The 15018-nt window shown below is 34.0% G+C and overlaps 1 protein-coding gene across 2 annotated transcripts in view; it reads right to left on the bottom strand.

The window, feature by feature from the left end:
• The window catches only part of ULK4 (unc-51 like kinase 4), a 249721-nt gene that overhangs the window by 157085 nt on the left and 77618 nt on the right, over positions 1-15018 (bottom strand). For both annotated transcript variants that reach the window (XM_056334570.1, XM_056334571.1), the window contains exons 22-27: positions 13780-13907; positions 8260-8393; positions 4067-4188; positions 3692-3748; positions 530-581; positions 348-442 (exon numbers count right to left, since the gene is read on the bottom strand). In XM_056334570.1, coding sequence (XP_056190545.1) covers positions 348-442; positions 530-581; positions 3692-3748; positions 4067-4188; positions 8260-8393; positions 13780-13907 — 588 coding nt within the window. The remainder of the gene's footprint in view (positions 1-347; positions 443-529; positions 582-3691; positions 3749-4066; positions 4189-8259; positions 8394-13779; positions 13908-15018) is intronic.

Here is a 15018-nt window from a genome sequence, read left to right as displayed (position 1 = left end):
TCACTAATATATAGCAACATACTTACTTTGAGGCTGAAGAAAGACATCTAGAATCAAGTGTTATATTTACATGAAAATCATTTTAAGAACTGTTATTTCTAAACTTTAAGCCGTTCTTATTCTTCCTCTGAATTCTCAACTAAATCTAGTAAACTGAGTCTGAATGCCTTGCTGCTTCTTTGAAAATTAAATCTCTCTACAAACAATAAGGATTTTTTTTCCATCAAACAGAACCACAACACATTTTAAACCATATTGTAAACAGTTTCTAAACCTTCAAAACATTCTATTTATCAATGGAATTAGGCCTGTTAGCCTACAACTATTTAATTTGTTGCCAGACTTACGGTCAAGCGATAGGTTGTCAACAACACAGGATGCTGGGTTACTGCTTCAAAGGTTGATAAAGTAATCTTAATCAATTCTTCTGATGCAGCTTGCCCTATTGGTAAAAATCATATTTCTTTATAAAATGCAACAGTTATAAGGCCTGCATATAAAAGTACTGCAATATCATAGGTTACCTTACCTATTGCTCCATCCAAGTTTGTTTCTCCTGAATCTATCGACCTGATAAAATTCTACAGAAGAAGCAGCATTTATGTTAAAATACTTTATAAACAAGAAGTAATCATGGAATAACTACAACATGAAACTCTTTAAGGGACCATGTAAATACAAAATTTTAATGTTCCTACATTATGAAAGACTGAAATCATTAATGATCTAGCAGTTTTAATCTTGCAAGTCTGTAATGCTGCTGGACACTTAAATGTAGACTACAGTAAGGACTATTACTCTGACTAACATCAGGAATGATAACATTTCCAGGTAAAAAGACAGTAACTAAATGTACAGAAAACTGTAATTTCTTAGACTACTTTGAACTACCTTGGACATGGCTGTGTTAAAGTAACTCATGAAAAAAAAACCAAAACCCTCCAGAAAATGCAATTTTCTGTTATTTGTACCATCTTTTTTATTTCCATGCATACTACACTCACTATGAATACAGTTAGACACAGGAGAACATACAAAAATGCATAACTTTCTATTAAAAATCACCTAAATTAGTCACCATTTTGAGGAACAGAGACAATGAAATATTAATAATCTGGGTTAAGTAAATATTGTACAATTAGACCCATTATTCTTTTGCCTTTAAATGTTAACTTCACTCCTTTCACTTCCATGCATAGCTGTTTATTTCATAAGGAATGTAAAAGACACATAATTAACATTTGCTAAAGAAGGAAAACTTCTCAGCAGAATTTATAATATGCTCTTTTTTACTAATGCAATATTTAAATCACAGATAATTTATGATTGATAAAAATCTTTCCCATTTTCAGTTTGCACACATCTATTTATATTATGTCAAGCATGAAGAAAAATGATGCTGGTTTTCTATTGCATAATCAGTTGAAATTTTGTTATATATTGAATTGGCAGAAGTGTCTACGTGGGTTATCTTCTCAGTATGTAAGAAACATCTGAAAGATTCTTCTCTAATTAAAAAAACAGAAGCCAATTATATATTTCATAATTTAAATGCATCTAAAAAACATAAAAACACTGCTTGTATTAAAAATAATAGTTATTTTATCTTCCTGATAAATTGAAGAAAATTACAAGATATTACCTAATCAACTTGTTTTGGAAGAGAGTAAATTATTTTGTTTGCTCATTTACTTTCACACCTAACCATAGTCTCAAGACCAATTTGGAAAAATCAATATAGTTGGTGCAAACACCTTTCTGGCTACTAATGCTTATTTCCTTAATTTTATATTAGAAACACAACAAGAAGATGTATTTATTAAAAAAAATAGTAATCTGAGTCTTTTTAAGCAACAGAGAGGAGTAGTGTGTGTGTATTTCACTACAGGTGAGCCGGTGCCCTATTGACTGCACTAGGAGGTTACTATTAGCAGCGCTTTTGGGGCAGAGCATGTCCTCCATATATTTCTATTCACAACTGAAAACATGAAAGGACTGTTCTGACTCCCTCTCAATTTCTTTGCACAACACTACTGAAAATTACAGTGATGATGAAAATAACTTCAAAGCAGCAAGAAAAAAAATCTCAATGAACAACAGTTACAGTAAAATAACTACTCTTTTCCTTCCAGATATCAAGCACACATCTTTCCACTCCTACTCATTTCTTATTGTTAAGAGTAAGATTTTTTTAATAAATCAAGGGTGCAACATCACCAAAAAACCTGAAAGACTGACTTGCTAAAGTCTTAGAGGTCTCAATCATAGCACAGTACTTCAAAAAACTACAAGCTGATGACTGAGTGTCCCTTTATAGATGTCAGTGGGAATGTTGCCAACCCCAAATCTCCAGAGTAGACCGTTGTCTGATAGAATGGATAGCGACTGTTCCAGAAGTAGTTATGTTACCCATATTAAAACACAGTTATAAAATATGGATTCAAATTTGATATTCAGTTTTCACATATACTACTTTTCCTCCCTTTTTCATGTGTAAATTGAAATAGTATATGTAAGTTCCTGAATTGCCTTGTTTGGAGACAGAAGGACAAGATACAGGAAATATTCATTAATCATCTCCTTCTTGATTTGAGAGGAAAGCTGTACTAATATAACTAGCCTGACTTACTCAGTCAGTAGTTCAAGCAAGCTGGAGTAACATCAAAAGAAAACTTACATTGTACCTGCTCTGCTGTACCAATATCGTTGACAGAAGAATTTCACCTTCTAGAAGGTTGATCCAAAACTATTAATAAATCTAATGCATAGTTACAAATGTTTCAAAGAGATAAAAGGCTTTGTAATTGAATATCTGCAGTTTAAATTTTTTTTTCTTAATTCTAATGCTAATTTTTATACAAATACTTCAGTAGAGCTAAATGAAACCCACATTTTCTTGGAATCAAGTGTAAAAGGAGGAACAGAATTGAATCTGAACAGTAAGCTTTACTCTAGCTGTTCGTGGTAAAGCATTTCTTCATGCTATTGTGGAAGTAAATACCTAGTTGTCATTTATGAACCCATTTACTTAAAAGTATTTTCCTAAATCAATATACAACTTTAGTATATAATTTTTTTTCATTTAGCAGAAACAATCGTTTATACATTAGGAAATTACATTACAACAGTACTACTTAATTTCTGCTATATTATCCTATAGCAAAGTTAAAAAGTTCATTTTCTTTTGCTAGTATCATAAATAGGTTGTAGATGTCAACACGGGACAAAGATCATAGTTCTGTAGCTTACAATACTCAGCTTTTCATCAATACAGTGTAAAAGTACTGGCAAGAAGAAAAAGGCAACAAAAGGAAAGAATACCTCAAATATAGATTAGATTATAATTTATCTTTCATTCCTACTTGTAAAATTCTAGAAAGAATATTCTGTGTATATTACAGCTAAACTTTTCTATTCTAAAATAAAACATGCAGGAAATTCTCAGTTTATCAAACATATGCAGAGTTCCTCTATACTTGGACACAAGGTAGAATATTTTGTTTGACCCTATAGATTACTACAGAAAATACTTTATGGTTATATATATAGTTTTGAATATAATCAAAGCTTACATTTTATATTCAGAATAAAGTTCTCTCTCCAATTTATACATCTAATGTAATTCTATTACATGGAAATAATTCCCAAAATTTTATGTGTATTTTGTAAACAAGATTTATCTTATACTCACAAGTAAGGTCCCATAGTTGAAAAGAAACTCCTCTGTGACTATCTGGGGACGAAATACCTATTTGAATTTAGCAAAAGTTGAAAATAATACATTAAATGCTTATCTTATGACCAAAGTAAGATGTATTTCACAGCCATATTAAGAGGACAAAACATGTATCTGCTTCTATCATTGGAGTTGCCTTCCAATGTGCAAAAAATAAGGCTTACAACTTTAATGCTATTACATAGCTGAAATACTCATCAACATATCTACACATTAATAAGAGTTCTGTTTTATCCATTCTGATCATGACTGGCAGAAATTAGATCTCGAGAAATGGCAAGCATTTGCCCTTTGTTTAACAGTTTTTGCAGGGGGTGGGAAAAATTCTACCTGGGATGTCACAAGATGAAGCACTACAGGCATCATAGGAAGGCACATCTTCAGCTGTTTAGCCTGAACTGTTGATGGGTGTTTACGTCCAGAGACGTTAGTTAAGGCAGTGAGAATGTCACCTACAGAAAACAATATTTCAGACTGATCTAACATAACTGCTTTACTAAACAACAGCAAATGACATATAAAACAGCTCTGTTCCAGTATCCACTGTTCAAACCAGTCTTGTCCATCCTGCTGAAAGTAGTGTTCATGTGACTGCATGATAAATCAGGCTGATCCAGCACTTTCCTAGCTCAGTGTTCAGCCAGGCCAATTTCCTGCTGTGGCTACAGGGACAGGCACACAGTGAGGACAGAAATACAAGACAGGTGTAGAAGCAAAGATCAAATTATCCTTCTTGGCAGGGTGGACATACTGGCTGTAGGTGGCTACATATGCATAGAATTATATTCCTGAAATTCTATGGATGCGATTCTATTTCCAGTGAAATAAAAAGCAAAACTCTCATGAGTTCCAGCTGACCCAGAGCTGAATTCACCATGATTACTGGGTGACATAATGCTCAAGCAGCATGTTTTTCCTGCCGTATAGTACTACTGAAAGAATGAAATTAACTTCCTCCCCTTCCCAGCAAAACATCTTGCCACCAGCCATGCACACACACATTCTCATACACAAGTTTAACAATGATGCAAGTGACCTAAAGCAACAGGAATTCTCATGTTCTCATAAAAGAGGTAGCAGGTGGTCAATGAGAGAACTTAGTTGCCTCCATAACAAACCCCAGACACAATAATGAGGGAACAAAATTTTAATTGCAACAGTGAAGAGAATACTTCGAACTTCAGAAGAGACATATAAAATCAAGGAACATTATGCTAAATTTGTGTTACTTTAACTATTGTCTCAGAAAAGCAAGATCTCTTCTGCATGGGATAAACAGAAGCAGCAGGAGAAAAGTCACAGCTCGTATACAAAGAAAAATTCTGTTCCTATAACCTGAAAATATTAAAAGCCAAATCCTGTCTTGAAAAACACTTACTACATCTTTCTCCCCTAACAAGAGGGCTGCACAAAACTGTAAAAGGGAAATCACATAGACATTAAACAAATAAAGGACAGGATTCAGTATTTTATATGATTTTCATGCCAGCAAAGGCCCTTCCTTTCAGAGCAAGTCAGAGTTTATTCACGTTGAAGAATAGCAATGCTTTTCTTCTGCTCCCATGGAGTTCAATTTTCAACATAAGTAGAAACAACAGAGCCTGGCACTAAAGTAGGTTGTAACAATACCTAGCCTTAAAGATTTGATTCGTTCTGTAATATACTACTCAAGAAAAATAAAGCATTGCCTAAAACTTTTTAAATACATAAACCAAAATATTGGGAGTTTTATCAACAGATTTTTGTTCTGAATTACTCACAATACTGTATTTCAACAAGACCTCTCCATGGTTAGCAACAAATAATTTAATGAACAGTCTACTCTCCTGTGTTTTAAGGCCTATATAATCAGCATATTTGCCAATTTTGCAGTTGATACATAGATCGATATGGTTGCTTTAATTTTCAGCATGATCTAGGCAATTTATATCTACTTCCTAGAAATAGGTTAAATAGTATAAATGCAGAAATAAAATTACTTTCTTACCTACAACAACTTAAAACTTTGAAAATTATCCACAAGATGAACAATTCATTTAATTTGTTTAAATGTATCTTTAAGGCCAATTTCTACAATTTGTTAATCTATTTGGATTATAGCTACATCTGGTGGAAGAAGATGGAATCAGTAAGAAGCTTACATATATGCATATTAAAAAAGCCAGCTAGGATTAATTCTAAATCAACAGTTAAACTGCTTTTAACTGTTCCAGTTTGCAATTCTGATTGTTTGTTGGGTTTTTTTTGGAGTCCATGGATTTTACCTCCTCAAGCAGAACATGCTCCTTTATCATTCAGCAAAAAAAGCAAAAAGCCTTCTAACAAAGTGGACAAATACAGATAGCTTAATCTTAATAAAAACAACCAACACACAAATCTAGTTTGGAAAGGAAAATAAAATGTAAAAATAATGCTTGATATATCAGTTGTCAACTATGCACTGAAATTGTACATCAGTAGTAAAACACCCAGCAGAATACATGCTAAAGCAGTTGATGTATTATAGTGATAGTTACTATATATTTGATGTACAGTACTTTCAGGTTCTAAGGAATTATCACGGCCTACTATATTAGTTGCCTATAGTACACATAGACAGTACGAGGTGAATTGCTGCCTCCAACATTTATAGTCCGAGACTTCCAAATCCTGAAATACAGTCAATATGCAAACCTGATATTTAGTTAGAAAAAAGGGATCAGGTGTTTGCAGCAAGGCAAAAATTTGCGTTGTCATAGGGAGTAAAATTTATTTTAAAATAGCAGCATGATATTTAGGTCTAGTGACTTTTGCAGTGCTACCACTTCATTTTCAATGTTCTAGTGATAATGTAGAGAAAGTGAAAAATAAATCAGGTATCATCTAATCAGAAAATAATTTTATGAAAAGAATTTTTTATCGTTTAATGACAAAGCATACACAATCAAGGTTGGTTTTGCCTCCTTTCTTTTCTTGAATACTCACAGCACTTCCTTCCTCATCTTCCTGTTTAGCTTTCTTCCTCTATTCTGTGGGAGATCTCACTCACCAGTTTTGATAAGAATCTTAACAATGATTCAGACTGGCCACACCAATTTCATACTTTCTGATTCCTTCCTTTTTGTCTCCTTCTTTTTACATTCTCCCTTTTTCCTTCCTGCCATCCTTCCCTCCCCTTCTCTTTCTCGATCCCTTCTTCCCCTCCACCCTTCCCTCCGCTCAGTTTCTTCCCTTCTCCTCCCCTCCTCTTTCCTTCCTCTTCTTCCTACCCTCCTCTCACTCTTTTCCCTCTCCCCCCTCCTCCCACTTTCCTTCCTCCTTCTTCCAGTTCCTCCCTAACTCCCTTCCTTATCTTCTTTCCTTTCTTCCTTCATTCACTCATAATTATCTTTTTCAGACAAAGCCCTCATCTTTCCTCATAAAACACCGGCACTGCTTTTTCCAGGAACAACAATCGCACTATTCTTGCTCATCTAGGGGAACTTCTGTCACATTTCTTTTATTCAGTATCAATCCTACGTTCAAATCTCACCAACAGATGCTCCTTAATTTTTCAAGATTTTATCTATTATTTTTTTGCAAATGGCCAAAATTCTCATGCCGTCTCATCACCTTGTCTTGACTGACTCCCCAGATTCTCAAACTGATTTTTCTACTCCAGTTTCTTCTATGGTTCCCCAACAAGCTCAAATTATGTACTACAATTTGCAGGTTTTGTCCTATTTGCATGCATGCCCCAGTACCTCATCCCCTCTTCCCCAGTACTTCATCCCCCTATGACAAGTTTGAGCATAATTCAATGATGACAGGACTTCAGCTGCTATATCCAAGCAAATTTGTTTGAACACATATGAACAGCACAACATTCAAAGTAACTTTCTATCATTCTAAAGGCTCAAATGCTAGTGAAATTTGAGCAGATATTCACAAAATTGTCCAAATGCATATTGTTGGTACAAAAGCCACTTTGCTGGAACTGCAGGTCCTTACTCCCAAGTATAAGGGATGGGCTCGACGTACTAATGCTCTCTCAGAGAAAATCTTTGCATCTTTCCTTATGCATAAGCAAATCAGTTTCAGACATCTAGAACAACTGAAGTATCTAGGCTGAAATTTCCCAGAAAAATTGCCTGAAGCAAATACTCAACATAGACGTTCCAGTGTAAGGGATTAACATGTACTCACAGATATGCCCCATTGCATCTCTCCTAGCTCTGTGCTTCATGAAGCAAATCTACTCTTAGGTTTTTCAGTGTTTGGAATATCTTTAGAACATTGATAAAACTTGTACATTTGGGCCTCATTCCTGACTGAGTTGATGGGGCTACCATTCAACAAACATGAAAATATTAACATAGAAAATCATACATTCCAATACAAAATATATGATCATGAAACAACTAAAACCAACCTCATGACGTTAGTCTCATGCAAACTTTACATAATCAGACAATACAATCTTTCCACCTGTATATGCAAGGAGATATTTGTTTCTCAAGGGAGTAAGCAAAAGTAAGATTTGTTCAGTGAACCAATGAATTTACCTAGAATTCCTGGCAGCTCCTGCACAATGTGATAGATGAGGAGATCCAGGCATTTTGACAGGTATTCACTGCCACCTTGCTGCTCTTTTCCTGGCGTGGTCTTTCTGCTGTCTCTTTCAATATACATCACAAGCCTACATTTAAGCAAGTGCAAAACATTACCTCTCATAACAAAAAATGGAACTATATCTCAAAAATACTACTGAACCAGACACTTCTAGCATCTGTGCTTACAATCAAGACAATATATTAGTTCTCTGTTGCTCTGCAATTCTGTTGAAATTTTAGACTTTTTCTTTCAAATAAAATTTTCAGTTTTTAAAATAACACAAATGACTGAGTCAACAAACAAGAGGAAAGCAGCCCTTAAGCTACTCTAAAGAAGGGCAACTCTACCAGTTTAAATTAATATATGATGTTAACATAAGGAGTGAATCCCTCTGCAGACTTAGACAGAGATATACTAATTTTAAAACTAACTTTATTTTGAAATATATGACCTATATGCACAATATGAGCAAAAGAATAAAGACATCAAGAATTCCAAAAGCAAGAACAATTTATGTCAGTGTAGGAGGAGATTAATTTTTCAGTAAAGAAAAATCATGCTACATAAATCATGTTACATAGATCATACTACAACCTATCAAAATGTTAGCATTAGTTAGAACAGCCATATTGAAAGAGTCCAGACTAGCCTTACATCCTCTCTCTAGAAATCTGGTGTTCAAGATCTCCAAAGACAAACCCCATGCTTACACTCGAACTGACAAGTGCTGCGTAGCTATGCTGTTCTGCAGAATGACATTTCTCACAGTAAACTATGGTAACTGATTTATTGGCCATTGGCTAACTTACAAGAGATTGCTTTAATAATACACCTGTAACAGAATGCTTCAGGCAATATTTTAAAATGCTCATTTGAATAGACAGAAGGGCCAGACTTCCCTTTAGGGGCATAATATTGACATCTTTGTTTCACATTCAAACTCCCTGGGGGTCCTGTGCAAAGAACCATCATTCACTGGTGAGTGAAATTCATGCTCTGCTTTTTGAGACTGTACTTCAGCATTTTTTATTTTTTTTTAAACCCCTTCTTATAATAAATGCTCTTTTATAGAAGTATGAAAATAACTTATTTAAACTGTCTCAAGTGTACATAACAAAACTGCAGGGCGTACAAACACAAAATTTTATCCCAGGAACTATGTATTTCCATCAAAAAGCCACTTTAGTCAGAAAACTAAAAAACACCTAAGAATGCATTTTTCAGGATGACGTCTCTAAACAATGATGACTGTTATGGAATATAAACAATGCATGACTGTTATGGAATACTACGACTCACCTTATCCTTCCTGAACTGTGCTACAAAGACAAAGATAGAGATAAATCAAAAGACCCTTCTCCAACTACCTTTCACCTCTGCAATAGCCCAGATGCAAGACACTGAGCTGCACTTCCCAGAGACTATGGGGACATCTTTTATTTTTCTTGCACTCTCTGGGAATTGTATCAGATTACAAGGAATTTTGATTTGTCTGGGAGAAGACAACTACCTAAATATCTCACATTATGCTTCAAATAGAATTTTCCTTTTAAAAAAAAATATTTTTTTTTAATTTAAAAAGCGTATAAAGCCCTCTAGGTTTTCCAGACAACCATGTAAATTTTACTGAAAAACTGTTTAATTTTTAACAAAAACATGTTCAAAGATCAGAGTTTGTATGGATTTTTTTCTTGAAGAAAGCCCTTCCATGATTTAACAATCATCTGATTCTATATGGAAATATGTTTAGATCTGTTTCAGTTTTACTTAAAATAGGCTGAACAGACTTCAACATGAAGGGAATTCTTGGAGGGGGGCGTGGGATGGGACAGCGGTTCTTTTTTAAAAAGCATGTTCTACTAGTTAATCACATTTGAGAAGCATACAGAATATGTTCATTTATTCTGAGAGGAAAGATACAAAGTTTATGTAAACTCATGCATTCTCTCTTTTTGTTGACCCTCCCATCACAAAACTGTTTTTCACATAAAGATTTTCTCAAAATACACATAAGTATTTCTTCCCTGACAGTACTTTTCAACTATACATTTTCTCGAGAAAAATGTACAGATCCATATACAGGCAGGAAAGCATTAGTATCATTATTTTCCTTTGACAAATTCCTCAGTCACATGTAGAAGAACTGATCAGTTACTTTTATTGCCTGAAGAATCTCAGTGTTTTGTCTAATGGGCAAAACTATGCCTAAGGAAATACATTTATTCAACTCTCATAATGCACACGTTTGTCTTGCACTCAACAATACATGGAAAAGTATGTAAGTGTTACTATAAATAAGTTAAATATGATAAGGAATAAAACACTGTCTATGAAGCCAAGTTTGATTTTTAAAAAGATTTCTTCAAGTATCTGTATTGCATGATATGGCCATCAGCGACCTTCTACACAAAAAAAGGAAAACAACCCAAGTTTTCTGAGAAAAGATGTGAAGAGTGGAGCAAAACCAGAATTGGAGTTAACAGTCTTGAGTAATAGGAATGCGAATAAAGTCTACTACTTAAACAGAATAAGAACTGTTCATTTATAAAGATGATAAATGGTAAAAAAAAAAGAAGATTTAGTCAAAATTCAGAAGACCGAGCAGAGACATGGTAAAACATGGTCTTCAAATATACAGAAGTCACTGTAAAAGGAAAGAGGCTACATTATTGTCTGTGCTTAACCTGTAGAATTGACATTTCAATGAACAAACAACAAGAATTTTTAATTTGTGTTACTAACAGCTAACAATTAGAACACCTGTCAAAAAGAGGTCATGAATACCCACCAATTTCCACCAATCATTAAAAAATATTTCTCAAGCATAATAGACCTTGGCCTGGATCAGAAGAGTAGACTCTGCAACTACTCAAGGTCTCTTTAAGAACTGTTTTCTAAAATTCCTTCATTCCCTTCCACCATTTACCACCAACATCCTTAAAATCAGCTTTAGGTATCAGTAAGATTCAGTTACAACTTCACCAGCATCTCATGTAGGCGGCAGATGACTGAACCTAAATGCAGGAGGTCTCCCACTAGCAGTCCTCCCTCTACTTCTCTCTTCAGTTCACTAAGTTCACAGAGAACGACAGACCTCCAAGAATCTAAATGTCTTGCATGCTCTGAGGACATATACAGGCCATTTACCCCAACAATTCAAAAACCTGTTTTTAGTTAACCTGTGTTAACCAAAAAGGATGAAGATTTAAAACAATAACAAAAAAACCCCACCCAAAATCACCACTCACAAAAATCTCTGCAAAATTATGTATAATTTTGATTACTAAACAAAAGCCTTTTCCAGTGTCAAACAAGATTTAACTTGAAGCTGTAAAGACATATGTAGTGTTGCCATGAAACAGTTATTACTGGCTGCTTTGGCATCTGCATCAGGTCCTTCAACCGATGCATGCTGAAAAATTGCCTTATACTTATTATCTTTATCATAAACAGATTTTATAATCTAAAGCAATATAAATCCTGTTACAGGGACTAGCTAAAGACAAACTAATAAGTAGAAATTATGCACATTTTACTACACTCATATTTCTCAAATCAAACACCTTCATAAAGAGCATTGAATATATCAAACATTTTCAATAGTCATCCAATTGATAACTGCTTACTGTACTAGCAACTTTGAATTTATAAGTCTTAATTTTGAAGTAACTTTTCTGTCACAGAACTGGAGACATTTAACTAAAATACTCCAATAGGAATTCAACAGTATAAGCCAAAGAATACCCATTATCTCTACTGGGCTTAATAAAATTTTTCCAGAGTTCAGGATATTATGAAAATAGCTGTCTCCACATACTATGAGTCATTTATCCTCTCTCGTGCTACTGTAGCCATCTCACCTTCTCGATGCAAGAGAAAAGTTTTAGTCTAGATGATCTATCCTGTCAAGAGATATTCTGGTCACTGAAGAACATTTATGAAGAAAACATAACAAATTAAGAAAAACAGTTTAACAATTCAATAAAGCTACTAAAAGGCTTGCCTGTTTTTTGCCTAATGTGTTATGTTATGTATTGGTCCCTAATCAGCTCCGTCTGGAGCATCACGATAAAACAGCAGGATAAAGCCAAAATTCACAATACAAAATAACATCCCAAATTCACAACACATTCTCTTCAGACAGGCTACACATTACAAAGCATTATAAATAGAAGAGACCAAATTGTTGATAAAAATTAAAGCTGTTCTCATAATACCCTAGGTATAAATAAACAAATTGTAACTGTCAGTACAGGGCTTCTCTCAGACATTTCTTCAAACACGCAGCTCAGCCCTACGTACTATAACAAGCATATGAATAGCAGCAGTCATTAAAAATCTCACCTCTCAAAAAGTCACTAACGAATCATTAGAGACATTTTACACTAACCAGAACACATCACCTGATAAAACATTTCTGGAAGTATAAAAAGATACACATGAAAAAGAAACTTGGATTCAGTACTTATTCTCTGTGATCTACAGAAATTGGGATACCTACAGATTTGTGAGTGGAGGGGTATATAACAACAGCATCCCACAAGACATCCTCTCACAACGCTTCATGGCATAACTCACCTGCTCCTTCCAATCCAGCCCTCTAGATCCAATGCATACATCTTAATTCTTCTCAAACATCAATATACGATATGAAGTTATATTTGCTGTAAATGCAATTAGATTTACAGCTATCCTTAAGCCTCATTCTTTTTTACTTTCAGTTCCAAACCTGCTTTATCCCAATACCATTAAAACTGGGTTGACACTACATTTTGCTGTTCTTCATAATGAACAGTAGAAAATACAAATCCAAATAAAATTTCTTTCATCTTACTTCTCCAATCACCCCAACACCTGGAGACAATTTACATTCTAACACAGTCTAATTTCCTCATGTCTGATATGGGACTATTTTTGTGCTATCAGAAGATCCAAAATTCAAATAACTATTCCACCGTAAGTCAAATATAATTTTAGTGCAATCATTTCTTGCAAAGTTTTTTAAAACATAGAAAAAAATAAACAACATATAGAGCCGAGAAATACTATTTTATGTGTCTATAGTGAAAAAACTATGGATTATACCACACCCCAAAATAAGGAAGGTATATGACAGACCTTTTTATTTTACTTTCCCACTATACCAACAACTCACTGTTGCAGTATTTGTTTTGCCCTACCCAAAGCAAAATCTGCTCCTTGCTAATGGCTCACTGGGATCACAAGTTACTTTAAAAGACAGTCTCCCTGTAAGACAGCGTTTTCCCCTTGTGAGTAATCATCACCTGATGACCCCAGACAAAAGAGAATGTTCTTTTCTTGATATCCTCATGAATAAAAGGATTCATATTGCACAGAAATTAGGTCACTCCTAAAACACTGGCTCAAAAATACAACACATTTTAAAGTAATTCAGGTACAACTTTAAAAATAACCATTAAATCTCCAATTATCTTCCATTGTCACCTTACCTTGCTTGACAACTGAGTAGCAACATCTCCCTGTTATTAATTAAAACTTGTAGAAGGACCAGAAAGGCTTTTGCTCGAATAAAAGTTGAAGGACTTTCAAGTAAACGAGTAATGGTAGTCACAAAATCCTTGGTGGAAATAAACACAAATACATTAATTTTATTTTATGGAAAAAGGTTATTTGCACTGTATTTTAACACTGTATACATTTTAAAATTGCTCATTTTCATGTGCATGTGCATTCTATATTCCTAAGGTATTTTTCATGTCACTCATGGCAAAAAAAAAAAAATATCCAGAAAACATACTAAATAAATTCTATTCAAGACAGACTGGCCCAGTCCAAGGCTGCTTTGTACATCTTCTCAAAAGCTGCAACAAGTAAGGACTATCTATCTAATGTACTGTGTCCAAAATTATACAAGATTAACTACAAAATATGAAAAAACTTTTATTTTAAAATGTCTTACCTTAAGGATAAATGTAGGATACTTTAATATATTTATTTTAAAAGGAGACTGAAGGATTTTCAGAATACATAAATATTTCAGCACAAACATGATTGTTTGCCTATTAATTCCTATATATGTAGGAAGATTAAAACCAACACCTTTGTTGGACACAACCATGTCTACATCAGACACTAAATTATACAACAAATGCTCTAAATAGATGGCAACACTGCTTCTACCTTCTCTGATTGTTCTTATCTAAACTGATTTTATTTTGGGTTCATAATGTTAATAACATCTTTTCTAGGAACAACCCAAATAAGGACTTGGAAAGAAAGAACTAGGATAAACCACAAGCAGTAAGGAGCCATAACTTTCCTAATCCTATAATCATTCTCCAGCCCTATAATAAAGTCAATTTATAAGATGCTAAGATCCTTGTTAACTTCTTCCTTCCTGTAAATACAAATGAAAGAATAATTTTAAAAGTTTAATAAGGGTAGTGATAAATACACAATAACCACAAATATTTCCATGTAGAAATTTAACAATGCTTAGCTGACTGGATTCTGAAATCACAGCTTTCTTCTTTCTTTCTCTCTATTTTGCCCTGTATATTTTAAGGATTTTCTTCTCTTGTTTCTGGAATGTGGCCTGACATGTGGAAAGATGCGAGTTTCATCTGTACTGCCTCAGCTTTCAAGAGAATAAAGCTGAAAATCATCAAAAGGAAAAAGAGTTCTCATATTATGAAGAACAGAATCAAGTATTATGAGTTGTAAAAAGC

Source organism: Falco biarmicus, chromosome 4, assembly GCF_023638135.1.
Source record: "Falco biarmicus isolate bFalBia1 chromosome 4, bFalBia1.pri, whole genome shotgun sequence".
NCBI lineage: Eukaryota > Metazoa > Chordata > Aves > Falconiformes > Falconidae > Falco > Falco biarmicus.
This window is presented reverse-complemented; position numbering and strand designations above follow the sequence as displayed.